A 23,426-nucleotide genomic window follows, 5' to 3' on the forward strand; every position below is an offset into this window, starting at 1 on the left:
ACCCATACTTATTTAAGGAGGCATGCATAAGTGGAGTTAAAAACAAAACATACTTCCCTTTCAATTTAGTGGCAGGTTGAAATATTGGATGGAATATTATAGCCATACAATATATTATATACAATACAGTCACCTACCACCTTGAAATCATTCTTTTTCAGAACTTGTGAATGAACAAAGGTGCATGAGACATTTTACACCATACAATATATAAAAAGGGAAAGACGAGACATTCAAGACCTTCCAGCGAACGTGATCCATCACAAACAATCTTGCAGATATCATACTGTATTACTCCTTACATTGATCTATGGTTGACATCCCAATAGAACGATTCACCAACTTCTCAGGTGGAAAATGAGCTGTTGGGTCATGGACAGCAACCTATGACATCTCCCTGAACAGTTGGGATTCTTCAATCAATCGTATCCTCACCACTTGCACCACTATCTTTCTCTTTAAGCTGAGTGTACCGAACATATGTGAATAGCATATCTACTACATACTGAGCACCGTTCCTCATGCACGCTTTATATGTTCACTATTTTATTCTATAAACTGTTTACAAATGCAGGATATCTGTCCCATCCCTTCAATAATTAATTTTTACAAATTATATTCTATGACCAAAACGTTAAGATGTTCTAGAGGTTTCAAATAAGCAGACCGCTGGACCATTGTAATCCTATAACTTGTTACTGCTAAAATCAAACCAGATGACCTTCTATCATTCCAATGACAGAAAGAATACTCCATGATGTGAGACGAGCCCACCCAGTTCCATCTGACATTTACATCTCTGCTTACTGAAAAGAGAGGCAGTGAAAGGCTATCACCCAGACCTGTACGGCCAAGGGCGAACAGGACAGCAGCTTTATTGAGGGATTTGAGGAAAGGACCATTTAAGGGAAAGACACAAATTTTAATGGTTTTGTGTATTCATAACTGTCTTTCAGAGGTTCCTGATTCCTCTCATCACTGGTTCGGTAGCTATCAGCTGTAGAAAGAACTAGATCCTATCCCAGGGCCTCCTCTCCTCATTGGACGTGGCCCTCTCTGGCCCAGTCAGTTGGAAGAGGAAGTAGGGCCCTAGGGGTAGGCTGACCTTGGCTGTACCGCATGCCCTCGCCTCTGCGCTCAGTCAAATACCCAAGACATGTGATTTGGGGCAGCAGGTAAAGCTCCCCACAGACACAAGGACAATGTGTGATTGTGGTTGTGAGTGTCTGTGTAGTGCTTTGCTGCACACCCGCTGTGATCTTCCTCTCAGATGGCGGCAGTGTGAGGGCACAAAAGCAGTCTGCTAATCCTCTCCCGATCCTTGCCTCCACCTGATGTGATGGGGCATTGCCCGAGTTACCCACATGGAGCAGCAGTGTGTGACCTCTTGGGCCTTTAGCTTCACATTTCACCTTGCACTTGTCTGCGCTCCTGCACGCTCTACCTCCACATAGTACAATCACTTTGGGTTTCCTGTAGTGAAAGAGTGTTCACCATCATCAGATTACAACACAAGTACAGCATGGGCAACAGTGAACAGAGCAAGCTTTCATAACACAAAGAACTGTCACACAGTGTGAAGCAGGAGTGCCAGGCTCCCTTTGTGCGAGAATCACGCACTCGCGCCTGCTTCCTATGTGTCACCACTCCTGTGTATTACTTAAGATGGTAAACACCTTTCAATACACAAAAGAAACAAAAATGATTGGCATTTCTACTGCTTGTTTTACTTTTCTCCTGCAGTTGTTTAATGTTGCATGGCTGGAGTTTAGCACCTGTGTTGCTCCACTGTTGGCAGTCAGAGCCCATTTGAGTAACAATACACTTTGCATGGTTACAATGTTTTGACGCTACCAGCCTCTGAGGTCCTCGGATGAAACAATCATAACTACTTTTCCACAAACGTAGCTCATTAAATGGAGCCAAAAAAACAACATGACATAAGTGTTTTTGTGCATATAATTACAATAATCTTCGTTTCACATTACCCACACCTGAAAGTTTCACACTGCCTTTTATAAACTATAAGCTGCTGAACGCTTTATTGTCATTTTTAAGTGACTGTTTTGCCAAAAGTGCACACAAAGGGAAAATAAACTTTTTGAGGGGATTGCCAAGAACAATTAGTTCTATTAGTCAGTCACAACATGGCACAATTTCCACATTTTACTGCTTACCTTCTCTGCCAAATGTTCCTTGACCTTTCAGAGATTTCTTCTTTTAATGGGTTCAAAGTGCGCAGAAAAAACAGAAAAGAACATGTCAGTGAAAACTTTAGACATTAGCACACAAAATTATATTTAAATGAATTTGATCCAACTCCTGGTTCTGAGGATGCGAGCCGCGTTGCTATCATTGTGCTGTAAACAGAGTCACACAAGGGCTGTGTGCAGCCACTCTTGACAGGGATTACTGAACTGTCGGCTCAGGTCACTGGCTGGGCCCCATTGGCTGAGCACATCATCACTTCCATGAACACATTTTTCAGTTCGAGATTATTTTCAAATTTAGCAGTGATTTTTAGGCCTCGCCTGACCCAGCGCATGCGCTGGACTGGCAAGACTTATTGAGAGGGCTCCAAAAAGTGCTACCAGGACAGCCTAGAGCTACAGTGCATGTGGGCGGGCGCGTGCGCCACGCTTTACCGCGATTACTTTCACTTTCGCGGCCGCTTTTGATGTTTGATCGTGATCGCGATCACTTTCACTTTCGCGGCCGCACGGCCACTTTGCATAGCCAATAGGTCTCGCTTTCGGGACCTTATAAGTATTTAGTTATGCAACTGTTGCATGGCTAAACACTTATAAGGTCCCAAAGGCGAGACCTATTGGCTATGCCAATGCTTGGTTTTTTGGGGGGTTCAGAACACAGTTTCTTTTGTAAACAGGGGAACAGATTTTATATTGGAAGGCTGCTAACTAGCTGATTAGTCTAAAAAAGAACATTTTAGTGCCAGGAAATTTCAACTGCATGTGAAGCATGAATATCTGCCCCATTGTGTGAGTCTTTGGTGGATTCCTTTGCAGTAAAGACTGGATCTTTCCTTTACCTTAATGTCCCTTTGATTCCTTGACAATAATCGCATGGGAATCTAATTATTCTAGCCACAGCGGTTATGTGCTGCCTGGAGAGCTGTACCACAAGGTTTAAGCAGCAAACCCGCCCAGTGTTTGCGTATAAACAGATTTATGGAATACATCCAAAGGCTTAAAGTAAACATTCACAAGAAATCCAACAAAGACAAGTGTCTTTGGCAAAAGATGCGACCAGACACAGCCATTTGAGGACAGTTCAGTCTTTATAGAGATAGCAAGGTAGCCAAACACAGGCAATGAAGTAATATATGGGCTAATGTACACTCTGCCATACATTATAGGGGGATGTATGACGTTACAACGCATACTTTTACAACGCATGCACTTACAACGCAATTTTTACATCGCAACATCCACTACAACGCATTCCATTACACCGCATGACACTACAACGCATTTTAAAAAACTACCTTTACAACGCATTCCATTACATCTCATACTACCTTTACAACGCATACCATTAAAACGCATACTGTTACATTGCATTTAAGGTAAGTATTGGATAGTATAGGGGTAAAAATTACTATTCTAACTCCAGGGGGTGCAACAGTAGGGTAAGTGTTGGGTAGTGTAGGGGTTAAAAATTACTATTCTAACTCCAATGGTATGCATTGTAATGGTATGCGTTGTAATGCCTGCGTTGTAGTGACATGCGATGTAGTGTCATGCGTTGTAATGGTATGCGTTGTAATGGTATGCGTTGTAGTGTCATGCGTTGTAAAGGATGTTCCGTTGTAATGCCTGCGTTGTAAGTGTAGTGCGATGTAATAGTTGCGTTGTAAAGGTTGTTTCCCATTATAGGGATATTGCAAGTATCCAAGGAATTCTACGATCATATAGACATTGCTTCAAATGGAAAAATAGAAGTGCCGGTACTCTGTACCAGAGTACCTGCTTGTTTCTGAGAAGTGCCGGCACTCTCCAATTAAAAGTTTTACATTTCGTTTGAGCAGTGCAGGTACTCTTCTTCTCAAAATAAAAAAGTTCAGGGATTCAGTACCGGACAGGACTGGCCCATTTAAAGCACTGCATATAGATAAATAAAATACTATAAACACTGAATCAACCTGGGTCTGGTGCTGTGTCAACAAAAAGAACAAGAGAAAGTATACCTAACTAGTCTGACATCTCTTGTTAATAGAGAACCCTTCTAGGAACAGAACCCATCAATCACAGAGGAGTAGTGTATTTGTCATCATTTGGGTCTGTATGTCTCGATACAACGCACCAAGTCCTGATGGAGCGACCTGGTGACGTATAAAGAGAAATGGCATACAAGGGTTGCTGTCAGATCTCCAATAATATCAGAAGTATGGTGAGCCCTCTAGTTTGTGAAAGGGTTCCTAAAAGTGCAGCACTAAATCATAAAGGTGACGATAAAAATGGCTAGTGGAACTCAAATGTGCTTTAATCGGTAGAGTGCCTCTGCCATCGTTAAAAAGCAATATGGCAATTTAGCATAAATAATTTGTCATTATGCTCAATGTCCATAGTAATCTGGTCGACATGTTTCTGCCCAATTAGATCTACACAGTATCGGGGGCATTCATCAGGACCTTAAATGCTGCTACTATGTGAAAAAGTGTATCAAATCAAAGTAAAAAATTCACAGACAATCCTACCGCACTGGTCAACTCTACAGATATCGAAACCGGATACCTAGGAAAACAAAAAGACGAATAAGGAATACAATCATCCTGGGTTTTGTATGAAACAGCAAAAAAGCAGTCTTTATCAAATGACATCAACAGAAGCACGTACTAATGCTTCACAGCATCTAATAGTGTATTAAATTGCACTTACCCAACTATTTTGGGTGATACCCTCACCTCAACCTGGTCCGTACTCAGGGAAAAGGGGCCCCGCTCTAGTAAAAGGGAAGACAAAATGAAAGGCTGCTGATTGACATGCCTAAGATGTATCTCCCCATTAAAAAAGGCTAAAAAGATATAGGCAACGTCCAAGTACTAACAAAAAGCATGTGGACAATGGCATCATGGTCATGATCAAAGTAGTAGCTCATCCTGAAACTGTATATCAGGTCAGAGAGCTCAAGGATGTGAAGTGATTCTACAAAGAAACAGGTCTTATTACAGAGTCAATCACGTGTGACAAAACATTGTACTTTTACCTAGAGTGAAGGGTCACCCGCGTATTATGAATAACAACAACCATCTGAATCTTTAGACAGATGGAACTTGATAGAGTGGATAATCGCTCACAAGGTCAAATTAGAACCCAGACAGGCATGACACAAAAGAAAGAAAGAGAGGTTAGCGCTGCACTTACCTATCCGTCGGTACCCCGGGGCGGTCTTTGAGTAAAGACCGGAGGTACCGGCAAGAAAGGTTCAACGTGCTTTATAGTAAGAGAACCTCAATTGGTTGCAGCTGCGTCTGCTCCTCATGGTGGCCAAAAGAGTGCCTGTTGCGTTGTAGACCGGCACGCATGTGTAGAGAAAGACCCAAGCCGAGGAAAGAACTAAAACAGAGTGTGCATGTGTGAATTTATCCGCTAGTCTACTTTTGCCCAATGCGCATGTGCCAACCTATCTACACTAATCTAATACAGCTCCTTAGTCGCAGAGGGGCTCGTAAGAGACTCATCATCACACGTACACATGAGAATAAAAGTATTAGATACTACAAAAATACTCTGAATCAGCTATCAAATTGACATGTGTCACAGGTCATAACAACAGCCAAGGGATATCATCATTAAGCCCCATAACATCAGAATGTAATCGGTAAACCCATTTCTGTTCTCTACATAAGAGAAACCGTTGGACATCTACGATGTGTGGGGGAATGTAAGGTTGTTCAAGGATAACCCAATGTAAATCAGTATCTTTATGGCCTGCTGTGATAAAATGACTAGTGAGTTTAGTAGCACTTTTCTTGCACCGTATAGTGCTCTTATGTTCTGAGATCCTCAGCTTAATCTTTCGAGAGGTCATCCCCACATAGTTTTTTCCGCAAGGACACTTTATCAAGTAGATAACCCTGTCACTGTTGCAATTGGTATGTTTATTAAGAATCCACGGTCTACTCGTGCCGATGTTAACTTCCGTTGTGTGCGAGGTCTGAGGGCACACTGAACAGTTCCCACAGGGGAAGTGGCCTTTGACTGGGGGTAAGCCCCATAGGGGGATGTTCACAGAGTTTCTCAGAGGTCGGGGACGTGTGTGTATCAACTGATCTTTGATGTTGCAACTCCTCTTAAATGCAAATAAAGGGGGATGTAACACCTTGCCTTCAATTTTAAGCACTCTCCAGTTTTTTAGAATGCTCTTCTTCAATGCGTTAGAATAGCTGGAAAACGTGTTAACACATGTAATCCTCTTGTCCTCAGAGATAGGATTGCAGATTTTCTTCTCCAGGAGAGCCTCCCTATGATTATTTACAGCTCTCTTCATTGATGTTCTGATAGTTCTTTTGGGATACTGTCTATCCAAAAGTTGAGATGAAAGTTGGGCGGCATGTTCACGGTACTTGGAGACGTTGGAACAATTCCGACGGATACAAAGAAATTGCCCAAATGGCAAATTTTCCCGCAGAGCTCTAGGATGAAAGCTCTGAATGTGTAAAAGAGAATTACGAGCCATCGGTTTTCTATACAGTTCCGTGGTGAGTGTTCCATCCTGAGAGCCGATCAACAAATCCAAAAAGGGTAGGTTCTCTTTAGAGACTTCACACGTGAATTTCAAGAAACCATTCCTGTTATTCAACCAAGAGTGAAAGATCTTAATCGTATCCATAGAGCCTCTCCAGATGACTAAGATGTCATCTATATACCGTTTCCAGGTCAGAATATGACCTAGAAACGGATTGGCTGTAGACAGAATCTCAGTCTGTTCAATTTGATGGACATACAGATTGGCTAGGGAAGGAGCAAAAATGCTCTCCATAGATGTTCCGGAGATCTGTAGGAATAGCTCATCTTCAAATTGGAAAAAATTCTCCTTCATGGCCAATGTTGCACAGAACATGATGAATTCAACCGGTGTAGGACTCTGCAGATCCCTAGCTTCCAAAAGTGTTTTGATTACAGACAAGGTCTCATCCTGGGGAATGCAAGTGTATAGTGACTCTACATCGAAGCTCACTAAGAAATCTTGTGTAATGTCAAAAGGCATTCCATCTATGATGCGTAGCAGATCTTTTGTATCCTCAACATATGTGGGCATCGTTTTCACAAGTGGTTTCAGAAAGAAATCTACAAAGGTAGACAGGGGTTCAAGGAGCGACCCTATCCCCGAAATTATGGGTTTACCTGGAGGGGGAAGCACTCCCTTATGTATTTTAGGTAATACATAAAAGTATGGAATCACTGGAAATGTAGTTTTCAAAAACAGTGCCTCATGATTAGTAATCCAGCCTTGTTCCAGTGCATCATCTACCCGATCTTTAATGGTAGCCATGAGTCTCTTAGTAGGATCCAATTTGAGAGGCCGGTAGAAAGTGCCATTATTTAGTTGTCTCTTGCACTCACTTCTATATGCTTCTGAATCCATAATAACCGTAGCTCCCCCTTTATCCGCAGGTTTGATAGTGATTGACCTATCCATTGATAGTGTCCGGAGAGCAAAGCTTTCTTTCTTTGACAAGTTAGAAAATTGTCGGTTCTCAGTTTGGAAGAGTGTTTCAGCATCTCTTAGAACAGCCCTCTCAAAAGTGAGTACTTCTGGTGGAACTAGATGAGTAGGTGGATTAAATGTGGATCTCGGGCGTAGACCAGTGTTAGTAGTGTTCTCCTCGTCATTCTCTTGTGGTTTCTCTTTAAAGAAAGCACGTAATCTCACTTTCCTGAAAAAGCCAGCTAGTTCTTGTCTGGTCTGGAATGAGTCTCCTTTGTATGTTGGAACATACCCTAGCCCCTTTTCTAGAACATTAGTTTCATCAATAGTGAGTGAGCGTTCACTTAGATTGACAATCAGGCTGTCACGTTGCTTGGTCCTGGTACCGCAGGATCTCTCTGGTTGCTCCGTGTGCGAGATGACGGAGGGGGGCTCCAATGGACACTTGGTTGAGCTGTTCTTCTCTTGCCCCTGGAGCGGCGTTGGCCTTGTCCTAAAAAAGGCTGTTGTTGGAAATTGTCTGTATGCATCGGACCTGGATACATCGGATGTTGGAAATAAGGCTGTGGATAGTTATAGGGTCCAGGCGGCCACCATTGTGGCGGCGGGGGGGGGACCTCCAAAAAAGGTACCTCTCCTCGGTCCCCTTTTCCTCCAATTCTGACCTCTCAATGACTGGTGTGCACCTGGATCTGAGTCAGACGAGTCACCATCGCTACCAGATGTAGAGTAATTCGAGCTAGGTCTTCCGCCTTGTTGGTTATACGTAGGAGGAACGTAAGAATCACTGGTGTAGGGATACATGTGTTAACACGTTTTCCAGCTATTCTAACGCATTGAAGAAGAGCATTCTAAAAAACTGGAGAGTGCTTAAAATTGAAGGCAAGGTGTTACCTCCCCCTTTATTTGCATTTAAGAGGAGTTGCAACATCAAAGATCAGTTGATACACACACGTCCCCGACCTCTGAGAAACTCTGTGAACATCCCCCTATGGGGCTTACCCCCAGTCAAAGGCCACTTCCCCTGTGGGAACTGTTCAGTGTGCCCTCAGACCTCGCACACAACGGAAGTTAACATCGGCACGAGTAGACCGTGGATTCTTAATAAACATACCAATTGCAACAGTGACAGGGTTATCTACTTGATAAAGTGTCCTTGCGGAAAAAACTATGTGGGGATGACCTCTCGAAAGATTAAGCTGAGGATCTCAGAACATAAGAGCACTATACGGTGCAAGAAAAGTGCTACTAAACTCACTAGTCATTTTATCACAGCAGGCCATAAAGATACTGATTTACATTGGGTTATCCTTGAACAACCTTACATTCCCCCACACATCGTAGATGTCCAACGGTTTCTCTTATGTAGAGAACAGAAATGGGTTTACCGATTACATTCTGATGTTATGGGGCTTAATGATGATATCCCTTGGCTGTTGTTATGACCTGTGACACATGTCAATTTGATAGCTGATTCAGAGTATTTTTGTAGTATCTAATACTTTTATTCTCATGTGTACGTGTGATGATGAGTCTCTTACGAGCCCCTCTGCGATTAAGGAGCTGTATTAGATTAGTGTAGATAGGTTGGCACATGCGCATTGGGCAAAAGCAGACTAGCGGATAAATTCACACATGCGCACTCTGTTTTAGTTCTTTCCTCGGCTTGGGTCTTTCTCTACACATGCGTGCCGGTCTACAACGCAACAGGCACTCTTTTGGCCACCATGAGGAGCAGACGCAGCTGCAACCAATTGAGGTTCTCTTACTATAAAGCACGTTGAAACTTTCTTGCCGGTACCTCCGGTCTTTACTCAAAGACCGCCCCGGGGTACCGACGGATAGGTAAGTGCAGCGCTAACCTCTCTTTCTTTCTTTTGTGTCATGCCTGTCTGGGTTCTAATTTGACCTTGTGAGCGATTATCCACTCTATCAAGTTCCATCTGTCTAAAGATTCAGATGGTTGTTGTTATTCATAATACGCGGGTGACCCTTCACTCTAGGTAAAAGTACAATGTTTTGTCACACGTGATTGACTCTGTAACAAGACCTGTTTCTTTGTAGAATCACTTCACATCCTTGAGCTCTCTGACCTGATATACAGTTTCAGGATGAGCTACTACTTTGATCATGACCATGATGCCATTGTCCACATGCTTTTTGTTAGTACTTGGACGTTGCCTATATCTTTTTAGCCTTTTTTAATGGGGAGATACATCTTAGGCATGTCAATCAACAGCCTTTCATTTTGTCTTCCCTTTTACTAGAGCGGGGCCCCTTTTCCCTGAGTACGGACCAGGTTGAGGTGAGGGTATCACCCAAAATAGTTGGGTAAGTGCAATTTAATACACTATTAGATGCTGTGAAGCATTAGTACGTGCTTCTGTTGATGTCATTTGATAAAGACTGCTTTTTTGCTGTTTCATACAAAACCCAGGATGATTGTATTCCTTATTCGTCTTTTTGTTTTCCTAGGTATCCGGTTTCGATATCTGTAGAGTTGACCGGTGCGGTAGGATTGTCTGTGAATTTTTTACTTTGATTTGATACACTTTTTCACATAGTAGCAGCATTTAAGGTCCTGATGAATGCCCCCGATACTGTGTAGATCTAATTGGGCAGAAACATGTCGACCAGATTACTATGGACATTGAGCATAATGACAAATTATTTATGCTAAATTGCCATATTGCTTTTTAACGATGGCAGAGGCACTCTACCGATTAAAGCACATTTGAGTTCCACTAGCCATTTTTATCGTCACCTTTATGATTTAGTGCTGCACTTTTAGGACCCCTTTCACAAACTAGAGGGCTCACCATACTTCTGATATTATTGGAGATCTGACAGCAACCCTTGTATGCCATTTCTCTTTATACGTCACCAGGTCGCTCCATCAGGACTTGGTGCGTTGTATCGAGACATACAGACCCAAATGATGACAAATACACTACTCCTCTGTGATTGATGGGTTCTGTTCCTAGAAGGGTTCTCTATTAACAAGAGATGTCAGACTAGTTAGGTATACTTTCTCTTGTTCTTTTTGTTGACACAGCACCAGACCCAGGTTGATTCAGTGTTTATAGTGTTTAAAATTGAGGGATACACAACCTGCAGGTCTATAAAATCGTTCCCTTGGACCTCCCCCTATTTTGTCTTGTTGTTACTATAGATAAATAAAGCCAAGTTTCTTTATAAGGTACTGAAACTCCAAGGTGACTTGCAATAACCTTTCAGCGAACATTAGAGGGTCTTTTATTCCTTATATTACAAGGTCACATCATTGCACTTTCCACAAACCATGTGACTCTATGGGGCCTTGATTTTTAACATAAAAGATGTATTATATTTGTAGACAAGAAGAATACGAGTTGAATCTGTAATGCAAAATAAACATACCAATATCAGTGTTGCAAAAAGATTTTTGAATCAGTTTAATGTAAGTCAGATTTAAAAATGCTATGGGACAGAAAGTGTAGAAACATGCAGAAATTATAGAATTCCTGTAATGATCTACCTTGGGAAAACATAAATATGTTGACATAAACATCTCTTTTATGCTGAAATCTCTTCAGTTTAGAAATACAAACCAGTAGAACAAGACCCCATTCTCTTTTCCCATGCTTAAACTGCAGCTGTAATCTCCCTTTCACCATAGCTGCTGCCTCTGAGGGGACTGTTATGCCATCACAATTCCACTTTAAGGGCAGATTTGTCATTGTGTGGCGTCGCCCTTGTGCAAATACTAAGTGAGATTTATCAAGCCACGCAAGGCCACCTGGCGTGACCCTGCATGGGTTAATAAATCTAGATTGAAGAAACGCAGTGAAAATATCTGCTTTGCATTACTCTGCCCCAGGGAGGCGTTTCATGGGTGGAGTGTGGGTGTTGCCACTCAACCTCCCATGGATTTAGGTGCATTCCCAGATTTACCATTACTGATAAACCTGGTAATGTGCCAAAATGCTACGCCTCCCCAAGTGAGGTGTAACAATGAAAAATATCTTTAGTACTCCTTGTTATTTCCTCTTTCTATGTGTGCTGCATTCTGCAGCACACATAGAAAGAGGCCAATGTCTCGGAGGATTGTTTTTGCGCAGGAAGGTGCCCCTTCCTGCACAAAAACAATCCTGTCTGCAACACAGGCATCCTTGCACCACAGCGCAAGGGTGCTTGCATTGGCGCTAGGCAGCATATTGTGCGTCAGGAATAGACAGAAATGCAAATTATCATGATAAACACTGTGCATTCCTGTCCTTTCACACCGCGCAGCAAGGTGGCTTGCTGCACTCTATAATATAATGATAAATCCGCCCTCTAGTATGTTCTTACAGCTGAGCCGTTACGTCATTTCATTATAATAATAATCCACATTTGTAAAGCGCGAACAATCATACATAAGGGTCTCTAGGCGCTGGGGGCCCTCGGGAAGATTAAGCAAGCTATTGCCCCGAGTCACATGGTGCTGGGCTAATCTGCTGCCGGCGCCGGGGATCGAACCGCGATCCCCAGATTCCGGAGTCAGTCGCCCTGGCCGCAGTGCCACACCTCTTCCTTTATTACTCGACACGTCACAGTTCAACTGTAATAAGGAAATTAGAGAGTTTTTTTTATAATGATAATGGGATTGTAACTTCCATGCATTATATAAGGAATAAAGTACCCCCTGATGTGCATTATTAGGATAATGCAAGTCACCAATGAGTTCCATAGCCGTATAGAGGAACGAGGCCAAAGGTTGAGTAACTTTAGAGGGTTATGGACCTCCGTAATGATTTGCAAAATCCTTATCGTGTACGCCTGTTGGTAATTTAACCCTTATAATACATGGAAACACTTCCACCTTTCCCACAAACTATTTAAAACCTAGGTGCATCGCTTTTTCACGTGAAAGAGGCAGCATGTTTGCAAACATGAAGAATACATATAAAACCTCCACTGCAAGATTAAACACATCAAAAACCTCTTAGATATTAGTTGCAAACAGGTATTAAGAAACAGCTCCACACAAGTCAGTTTTTGTTTACAAAAAGAAAACAGCTACAGTAGCTCGGGATGTGTAGATACATTTAAAACGATTCTAGCTTTTCTCTATGGAAAGAGTGCAAAAAATAAACACATTCTCTCTGCTGGTCATTGTAAGATATTAAAATAGAGCAGAAAAAAGAAAAGCAATGTTCTGTTTTAGTTGCTTTAAACAGCTGCATCCATTATGCTCCTTGGCGGGTCTGCCTTTTACCTCAGCTGCTGGCTGTAGCAGCAGGCACTGTGATGTCAGAACTCACCGTAAAAACTTATAATGGTCGAGTTTTGATGTCTTTTCTTTATAATTGGCGACTGTGTGCGTCACAAGTCATCGATTATTAAGAAATTAGAGACTAAAGTTTACACAGGGACTGCAGAATCCCATGTATCATAAAACTATACAAATGCGCATGCACACAGTGGCGTAATTTCATTAAAATCACAGATGTAGCAGAATTGAGGTGTTATGACATTAAACCTTTCATAAGAGCATAGGAAATTACATCACACGACATTTAGCCTCAAGACCGATATTTGACTTTTCTTTTTAAACATCACTGATCACTTTAGGCTGCACTCTGTAATTAAACATGATTAATAACCAGGTCAACATACACAACTACAATTAGCAAAAGGCAAACCCAAAGCAACTTTTACTTTAAATAAGTCAGTAGTCAGACCAGTTCAACTACAGACACTGCAAAGCAATCTCCAAGGGATGCTGACAGCAGCACAGAGCAACTATTGCTTCCCCTAGTTATGCCCAAATGATGCACCCTGTCCACCGGCCATGCAAAACATTGTATGTAGAGTAACAGAGGAAGAAGTCCTGTGTGAGAGTCTAGTTAAGGTTTTACACAATTTAAAGGTGTGATAATGTGTTTTTACATATTAAAAAAGAAAATAGCAGAACATGACATATTACAGTGGTATCCATATGTAATTACATTCAGAGAAACTAAAACCCTTGTCTGGGAATTCAAATAATGTGTTAATACTGGTGCCATTAAAACACTTTTATAGAAAAAGCAGATGCTTATTGTTTAGTAATATTGTTACTCGCATTGCTAAAAATGCAGTCGTAGGATTTTATGACGGTGATCAGAGAATGTAAATCGCTATTTGGATGATTTCCTGTTTGTAGGAAGAAGGAGGCGAGAGTGGTAGGTCACTGAAGAATGATCATAGGGTGGGTGTAAGGTGGTGGAGCCGTTGACACCTGAGAAAGTGGAAGGTCAAGATTATTGGGGGGTTTTATTCAGCGGGGATGGTGCTGATGCTGCCCAAAGAGAAAGTATTTACAATGTTGAAATTGTTGCAAGGAACTTAAGGTGGACAAGAAGGACTTGAGAAAGGTAGCTTGGTTGTAACTCCACATGAATATCCGCTGTAGATGGGAGAGTGGATTTGAAGGTTTACAGGTCCTATCTCGGGGGCATAAACATGGGTTGGAGTGGAGCAGAAATATATTTTGGATGCAGCACCATATTTAGGATTGTAATGGAATTTTTAGGTGCTTCTTGGAGACACAACTGCATTATGGATAGAACTGCATCTCTGGATTTGTTCCTCTGGTGATGGCTTTTTGTTTTTGGGTGGGAGGACTGGCAAATAGGAAGGTGGGTTCAATATGGCAGATGTTCGTGATAGTAGCAGTACTGAAAAGTCATATCGGAAGGGGTGAGCATGTGTTGAAGGAGCTAGGGAAATTTGTTTTCGAATGTGTTAGGAATAATATTGTTTTCAGGGGTAGACATGTGGGTGTGGGAAATAACACTGCTGATGCAGCATTAAATTCACTGAGATTTGGGAGTACTATTGTTGCTAAATGTATATATCGAGGTTAGCAAGCAGTGAAACTGTCGTCAAGTAAGGGGGCAACTGAGGCATCTGCAGGAGCTCTCCACAAGAGCTCTAGCATGCAGGACGGTTCTTGAGTGCCTAGAGATGCTACTTTGGAAGTAATATTTGCCCGAAAATCCAGCGAGGAGAGGTCACTTGATAATTCAGGATACAAAAGGTAGAGGGAACATAGTATAAGGGAGTCAGGAGGTGGTCTGCCAAGGGAACCCAAATTGGGTTGTTGGTGAAAAATCTAAACATAGAGGAGGCAAGAGATCCACATTCTACACATGATGTCCGTGAGCAGTTTGATAAGATAAGAGAGATCCTAGTAAACTATAACCATGTAAAGTATCTTGAGTGTGACCAAGTATACCATGAAATAAGCAAATGATTACAGATGTTAGCCAGATGAGTATCCAGGGCCGGCTCTAGGGCGGTGCAACCGGTGCCACCGCACCGGGTGCTGACTCCTAGAGGGGGCACCTGTTTGAAAGTATTTTATTGTTTAAAAAGCACCTGCTGCTGCATTTCTGGCCTCCGGAAATTTTAACTTAACAATAAAAATGTCAAAATAACTCTGGTAATTAATGTTCTTCCTGAAGAGAGAAGGAGTTTTGCCTAGTGGAAGTTTTTCCTCATTTTATGGTAGCACAGAGGGTTAATATGCATACTGCAAAGAATGTGTACCATGCAGATCAAAAAGTGCATATAGTTTAAATAGGTCAGTGCTTTTGTCAGAGAGATCCTTTTGTTACTAGCATGGTAGGCGTTAAAATCAACATGGACCAGTGAGCTTATAACTGTCATCAAGGAGCTGCATGCAAACTGCATATATATATTGGAGCATTATGGTTTTTCCTCCATCTTTCCTTATTCTAGTGTTTCAAAAAGGGTTCATTTCTGTAAAAAAAAAAAACTCCTTGTTATTAAATGTAACCCCCAACCATGGGGTTATGTTTTAACGTCTGAGTTTGTGCTTTTTCAGACCAAGCACTCTTAAACTATACTGTCTACCAGTATGATTGACATGTGACTCACCTTGTAGTCTTCAGGCTTATGTAACATTTCCTATACACTGATTTACACACATATGCTTGATTGTCTCTGTGTAATGTGTGTGTGCTGAAAAGTGCTCTGACGCCCTAGGCTGGTATAGGTGGCACTATATAACTAAATAAATACATCTGAGAGAGAGTGGTTATGGAGACTTGAGTGGGCACTGTTAAAGGGTGGTAGTGAGGGAATCCGTGGGGGGCGCCAACAAACATTGTCGCACAGGGTGCCACCAGTGCTAAAGCCGGCCCTGTGAGTATCTCAATGAGCTTAATGGCTGCTGCTGGAAAAAAAGGCTGTGCTGTGCACATCAAGGGTCAGCTCAGCCCACCGTCCATAGAAAGATGGTAAATTGAGTACTATTAAATCTGGTAATAACAGCAACTGCTATATAGGGTGCTTAGAAAGGGCAGACATTTCGTTTGAAGTGCTAACATAAAATATTAGTAGTAGTATTATTATAACAGAAGTGTTGATATTTCCAGATGTGCCCTGACATTCATTAATATGGCCCAAAAACATGCACTGGAAGCTCGGCCTTGTCCTGGATAGCCAGAAAGATGGATTGATTTGTTTACCAAGAGGGTCAAAGTGTAGTCACCTGGGCAATCACCCAATGACCAAACTACAAGAAAGATCAATCGGAGACCACTATCTAGGTAGCAGGGAATACTATCGACTCTCATAAGAGACATCTATCGTGGGACTCTTGACTATCATGGCGTACTTAAGCGGAGGGCTGACCTGGACGCAGACAACAATCAGCAACTGAAGGGGACAGAAGTCCAAAACTATTTGTAGAAGGGGAAATCTCCAAATATATCAACGTACAGTTCTTATTGTGGCTTCCAGTGCTGGCAAGTAGCTAGAAGTCGATGTATATCACTTAATTACATTCTGTTCTTAACTTCACAGTTCAAATCCCAGGTCAAATCTGAGCAAACTGTTCTTATAAACTTGTCCACACTTCAAATACCGTTGTTATCAAGCTTCATTCAATGCAGCAATGTATTATTTTTCCTTTTTAAACGAGCCTGAGCCAGTGTGTTTTCTCACTTAAAACGGCTCTTTGCTTGATATTGCTTGAAAATTCTTTGAACGATTAAAAAAAAAAAAAAAAACAAGATAAAAACACTCCCCGCCACCTGGAAGGGTTTAATGATATTCTTCCAGCTTTAACACTGCCAAAAAGACTGCAATGAACTAGGCATTTAAAGGATACTAAATATATCAATGTACTTAACTGTACTTGAGGCTGTCAGAACAAAACCACCAACCACCCTGGCCTTGCAAACATTCGCACAGCCCGGGCAAATCAATAAGATATCTGGGTTAAAGACACATTGGGGCTTCATTGGGAATTCTTCATCAATGCTAGCACTCCTGCTCACATTCCCACCCAACAGTGATTGACTAAGTGTGCCTTGTGGCAGACATATTTGATGGGATTCATAACTAGTTGTATAAGAGTAGGAGTAGGATGGTTGTGGTTCGCTTAGAAGGTATGGCACCATAATATTGCGAAAGCAACGTCTGATATAAATATTGTGCTACCCACCGACAAATTATTCATATGCCAAGTGCGTACATTTGATACACTTTGAAAAGTGAAAATATGAATTTGGAGACACCAAAATGCACACATTTTGAAAAGAAAGTGTAATCCACATTTACTTTGCACTTGATTCAGACTAAAAGTTTGCTATAGAAACAGGTAAACATTTACCACACAGTAGATTTGCAAATGGCTTGGCGCTAGTTTCATCATCATATACAATTTGTCAGAAGCTTGTATATTTTAAACAAACACCAGCATACACAGGTGAGAGCGCATGGTGATATATAGTTATTACCTTTCTCAGCTTTAGTCTTCCTAAACTCGAAAACTTCTCCTTCTCTTCCACAACTGCTTTAAGGTTCGGCTGAGACATTCGACTATTCTTTTTCACATTGGCGGTGTCGCCGAAGTCAATGCCGCTAACCACCGCTCTGCGATAGGACGTTGACCTCAGGCCGCGCCTCAGCATACAGAGACTGTCAAAATCAGAATCCGGGTCTGTGTCTCCCTCAGGAGCCGCCGCCAAAGACGGGGATCTTGTTTCAACCATACTGCGGACCTTGCGGTTTCTGTTAGCGGGTTCCTCATTTAGATTATTATGACTGTGTACTTTATTAGTGATCTTAATTGCAGACGCTAGCCCTTTGGGGATGATCTGTTGCAGTCCAACCCTATAAGCCGCTTCACTATGTGTACTTAAGACTACTGACTGTTGTTCGCTCATTGGAATTGGGTTGGACTTTGATCTCTGGAGGTCCGTTTTATGCTCCGGGTAAGTCTTTCGAGAAACAGGTGACGAGCAGAAAGAAGAGGTTTGTCTGTCACTAAAAAATTGCTTGGAATGCACTTGAATGTTGTTATTATTTTCAGTTGATGAAATGGTTCCATTTGGCAAGTGACTTGGACTTGAACTGAAAACAATCTGTTCCGGCTCTGATGTAACCATCGACTGGTTTGAAACCCGCTGTGAACGGGTAAGTCTGTGGTCTGGAGAACAGGCAGTCCCATTAGTTGTGAAACTGATAGAATTGTTGGAAACCACTTTCAGATGCTGAAGAGGCTGACCGAAAACATGTGGGCTGCCAGCACTGCCTTCTGGAGACGACGGCGGGCTCTTTCCGTTTGGCGTTGATCCCAGACTGGAGCTGGACTGGAAGAGCCCTCTTCGAAGCCGCCTGCTGTCTGGAGAGGTCAAGATCTTCTCTGCAGGCTGGGTCACTGTAAAGCAGCGCCTGTCTTCCAGGGGGAAGTCTGTCACTAGTACTCCTTCAGGACTTTGATAGGATTGTGGTCTTGGCTTGGAGACCAGGCTGCGGTATACCCCCTCCTCCAGTGGGTTATGTGTGGTCGATCTCTGCCACATGGGAAACAGTTTCACATTATTGTTGGTAAAATCCACCTCACATCTGCCATCCATAATGTTGCTCCAGTGACACCGAAAAACCAGGAAAAAGTCCGGGGAACTTCTTCAACTCTAATGAAAGAAACAGTGTTAATGTTGTCACACAAAATTGGGTAAGAGAATAATACAATAAATGGAATAGGCTGAAGCCATAAATGTCTGTCACCAAAGATGCCTTTGCAGCAGCCTCCCTTGGAAATATGTCCACATTTGATCATTTTGGAGGCAATCTGTGCGTCCTTTCCGACCTCCGATGGTGACAGGGCCGGACTGGCCGTAGCAGGCACCGGGCAATCCCCCGGTGCGCCTCAGGGGTGGGGGCCGGTTTTGTGCCACTGGGGGCCGTTTTTGTTACAGGGCTGCAAAATCGGACCTGTAACAAAATCGGCCGAAAACCGGGCCTGGCAAAGTGCTCGGGCAGCACCCCTGGGGGGAAGGGGGGGGGGGGGGGGGGATTGGGCGGCCGAGCACTTTGCCAGGGCCGGTTTTGGTTCCCAGTCCGGCCCTGGATGGTGAGACCTGAGCTAACTGCTTAGAATCAAGTTGTTCTAAAAAGGGTAACCAACTTTTCTAAATAACATTTATGAACTTTCAGTAGAAACGTGTTCCCTGACAGTCAAATATAAGGATTCCTCTGGGCTTTGCACTGGCCCAACTGTAAGCATATTGTTGAATTAAGAAGCAACAGTTTTTATTTTTGCAAAGAACTTTACTGTGGGATGTATGTTTTTGGGGGGTAGTTCGTTTTTTCACTATGATGGTCTCTTCAGTTCACTGCTAAAAGGCTATTTAACTGACAAACTCATCAATAGCTCTTTCTTCTAGCTATCAATCTCATTCACTAAAAGATGCTTCAGCGCCCTCACTCCAATGCTACAGTGGTTTCAGGGCAACACCCACTCTTCACTGTGCCAGCAAAGTGACCGGCGTGGTCCACATGACTACTAAGAGTAACTGAGATGTGTGAGCGCATTGGGTCTCTTACCACAATGTCGAGCTATATAGGTAAGTACAGATTTACTATCATTGAACCTGCACAATTTGATGATGATATATATATATATATATATATATATATATATATATATTCACTGAAAAAACCATAGGTTTCACACATGTTATAGTTAGCTGTACATTTCACTCGTAAAAAAACAATGAAATTCCACGTTATAGTTAGATCAGGTAACTATAACTTGCGCGACCGCAATCCACTGCTGATGACGTCACATATTACATCACTCATGACATGGTCAGTGACATCACTCATCACATCAATGATGACATCTCAAATGACACATTGTGGATTGCGGTTGCGCAAGTTATAGTTACCTGATCTAACTATAACGTGGAATTTCATTGGTTTTTTACGAGTGAAATGTACAGCTAACTATAACATGTGTGAAACCTATGGTTTTTTCAGTGAATTTGCAAGGTTTTTTAAATGCTAATTCCTAACTATAACGTGTGTGAAACCTATGGTTTTTTCAGTGAATTTGTATGTTTTTTTAAATGCTAAGTTATGTATTTATTTTTAATTTTTGCACGCACGGTGCGCGAAGCGCACCGTGCGCGCGCTGTGGGCACTCGGTGCGCTTTGCGCACCGAGCGCCCACGTTGCGCATTTCGTACCGTGCACGCCTCGCCATTTTTTACAAAATATCAATTGTTTTTTTCTCTCTTGGGGGTCCTTAGATTTATATATTAAATGTGATTGTTAATTCTTTTTTTTTTTTTTTTTTTTTTTACCGTACGCGTACGGTAAGCTTACCGTACGCGCACCCCGCGTTTTTTTTTTTTAAATTATTAAATTCATTTTTTATACTTTTTGGTCCTTCGTGAACCCCCTGACGAACGCTAGGGGGTCTGCAACTCTCTTCGTTGCCCCCTTTTCATGTTATCAACCTTTTTTTTTCAGTGCGAGAGACAGAAAATGGCGGCCGATACTTCCTGGTTTCGACCGATTCGAATGTTTACTTTGATCTAACAACCAATCAGAATCGCGCTCGCGCACGGCACCGTACGCGTACGGTAAGCTTACCGTAAGCGCACGGAGCGCGCCCACAGATATATATATTGATTTAAATGCTATTTTCTCAGGAAATACTGAACAGATTTACACAAGACCTGCAAAAGGCACATCCCTGACCTGAGGGCTACCTCTCTGCCAAATTTCACATAATTCTGTTCAGCCGTTCGGGCTGTAGCTCGGACTAAAGGTGCTATGGAAAAATGCATGGGGAAAACGCGTTTTGGGACCCCCCTTTTTTCTCAGCCCCCGCTTGACGAATCACCCCGAGACTTTCAGGGTTGGAGCGGAGCGTAGCGCCCCATTAGTTTTGAAAATTTCGCGAGGATTCGTCAACCGGCGCCAAAGTTATTCAAAATAGAATTTTCAGATTTCCTATGGAAACACGGTCCTAACTATAACTATCTACTGGCGACCGTATATATATATATATATATATATATATACACACAGAAATGTAAGAGCAGTGTTTGTAAAGCAGCTCATATTCATTCATTCAGGACATCTTGTGATAATCGATATTGCGTCATGCAACCTCTTCATAGTAGAATGTCGGAGAAATACTTTACAATAAGCATGGACATTAAACAGGTGTAGAAATTAAATCGTAAGCACAAAAGAACAGTGGGCACATTCAGGGTCTGGCAACAACAAGCATTATTCGGAATATCAGGACATTGGGCGTGACATCAAAGTTGCAACCAAGCAGTGGGGACACCATGCAGGGCGAGGCAGGGCGGTAGAGGAAGGGTCAGAAATAAATGCAGACTATAAAGAAACGTGGAGAGTGCTGAAGAGAGAGAGAAAGAATACAATGAATAAATAAATAAATGAATAATTGAGAACAAAAACGTATATATTGATGTTTATACACACACACGTACGTGTACATGGAGGACGTGGACTTAAACTTAGAGAAAGCGGCGTGGGAGCGGCTGCCGAGACTCCCACCTGCCGGGGGTGTGGGTTATGTCTCCCCTGGAGATGGATTTCCCTTCGGAATGTCAGCGGGGTTTGTTGTGGCTTCTGAACACATAAGCAGAGCTGCCAACTAGTTTGTAAGTCGACTCTCACCAGTTCCCCACAACTGATGTGTAATATTTGTCCTTCCCGGACTTATATCACTTGCTCTCAAGTGCAATGTAAATCCCCACATTGTTAGCTGAGGTCAAGCTTTGGGAACCCCACAGAGTGGCAGGTGTGGGGTGGTTGGTAGTATGCGTGGATCGCGAGGGTGTGTAGTAGGGTGCGAGTAGAGACAGGCAGTCTACGCTACAGCATGCAGGCTTCGTGGCACAGTCTATCGCGCTTGCGGGCAGGTTGTGAGAGGACTGGGGGGGGTGGGGGGGGGGGGAGGCGCAGTGGAGACGAGGATTGCGCAGGGTTCCCCCTGTACCCACCGGGGAAGTGGCAGGCGTCGCGGTCTCGTCTTACCTCCCGGGGATGGTCGTACATTCTGGTGGGTCTAAGCTCGTGAGAGGATCCATGCAGTGCCAGCCGGATCCCGCTTCAGTCCCACGGGCTCTCCTCCACCTGTTGACCCGCAGCAGGACCCTACGGGAAGCATCGCACGGGTCGCGGGGAGATAGGAGAGTTCAGCCCAGAACGTAGAAAGTGTTCAGCAGTCGTGCTCCGAGTGACACGGCGCCGTCTCGGTGTTTCCTCACTTCACAGTACACGAAAAGTGTAACTCAGTCTACTGCGAGTGAAGCCCGCACTCGTCCCCTCCCCGCGGTGCTCTAGTGTGGCCCGTGAAAGCGGCGACTGTCACCAGCTCGGCTCTGCAGCGCCGGGAACTCAGCCTGCGTTTCACACCTAAGAGAGGAAGCAGCGCCCCGCCGCGGCAGAGCGGGGAAGCTCACATCCCGCTCCGGCTGCAGCTGAGGACGGAATGTGCTCCAGTCTCGGCTTGTTTACAATTTTTCTTCACGTTAACGACTTTTTAAAAAAAATATGTGTGCTCTTCGTTCCACACATTTTTGTGTTCAAGACAGACAGTTTAGTAAAACGGTGTCAAGAGAACTTTCTGGTGGGTAACCCGAGTGAGTGACAAAAGCTGTATTTATCAATGAAAGTGAGATAGATTTCCAGTTAAGCATCCTTTGAGCACTCAAATGGAAGGCGATCAAGAGAAGGCGGGGAGCTGGCTCGCGAGACGACGCGTGAATGAATCAGAGCACCCTTGAGAGAGTGCTGGAAAGTTTAGACAGCCATTTCGGATGTTTTGCTGTGAGACTCGTTTTGCTTGGGAATTAGGCAGGTTCTTAAACAAAGTTTTTTAATGGAGGTAACGATTTATTTCACACCGTGTGTTCCCAGTACACTGCCTGAAAGCCATAGATTTCATAGGCAGTTCCGAAAAGAAACTATTGTCATATACCAGTATTTAAAGGTCTGGCATGGTACGCAGGAGCTGTATTTCTCCACATCACAAAACCATGCCGGTCTATAGATGTACTTCTCCCTCAAAGTTGCTTTCAATCTTGATGGCCTGAGGACCCCTCAGTCCCTCAGTTCAGCCAGCCCTGTAAGCATCCCACTGGTGATTTTCCTGTGTCTTGTATGTTCAGGCTAATCTCCTTTTAAGTACTGGTGTGATACAAGCAGGTGTACCGCTACTGTATCATATTGTTTAGATCGCACGACAATAATATTGCAACCACTACATCTACGTAGGTAGAATTAAAAACCATTTACTTACCTTAATGATGTGGTGGTAGGCAATGCTCTGGATGTGATATTATTGTAGATCAGAATTATCAACCTAAATATAGCGTCATCCATCCACGCCATGAAGTTGCATCTTATCACGTCAGCATGGGCTAGTAAGTCAAGTTAAACCCACT

At 43.0% G+C, this 23,426-nt stretch overlaps 1 protein-coding gene across 2 annotated transcripts in view; it reads right to left on the reverse strand.

Annotated features, from left to right (window-relative positions):
* Positions 1–22,379, reverse strand: part of ARHGEF26 (Rho guanine nucleotide exchange factor 26) — a 380,265-nt gene extending 357,886 nt beyond the window's left edge. The window contains exons 1-3 of one of the 2 annotated variants that reach the window (XM_085634821.1): positions 22,015–22,379; positions 17,448–18,626; positions 2,178–2,217 (exon numbers count right to left, since the gene is read on the reverse strand). In XM_085634821.1, the coding sequence (XP_085490947.1) occupies positions 2,178–2,217; positions 17,448–18,569 (1,162 nt within the window). In that variant the 5' untranslated portion in view covers positions 18,570–18,626; positions 22,015–22,379. Of the gene's footprint in view, positions 1–2,177; positions 2,218–17,447; positions 18,627–21,980 lie in introns of both variants that reach the window. The other variant, XM_085634822.1, reaches the window with a different exon arrangement.
* Positions 22,380–23,426: the final 1,047 nt, after the last annotated feature.

Source organism: Triturus cristatus, chromosome 11, assembly GCF_964204655.1.
Source record: "Triturus cristatus chromosome 11, aTriCri1.1, whole genome shotgun sequence".
Taxonomy (NCBI): Eukaryota; Metazoa; Chordata; class Amphibia; order Caudata; family Salamandridae; genus Triturus; species Triturus cristatus.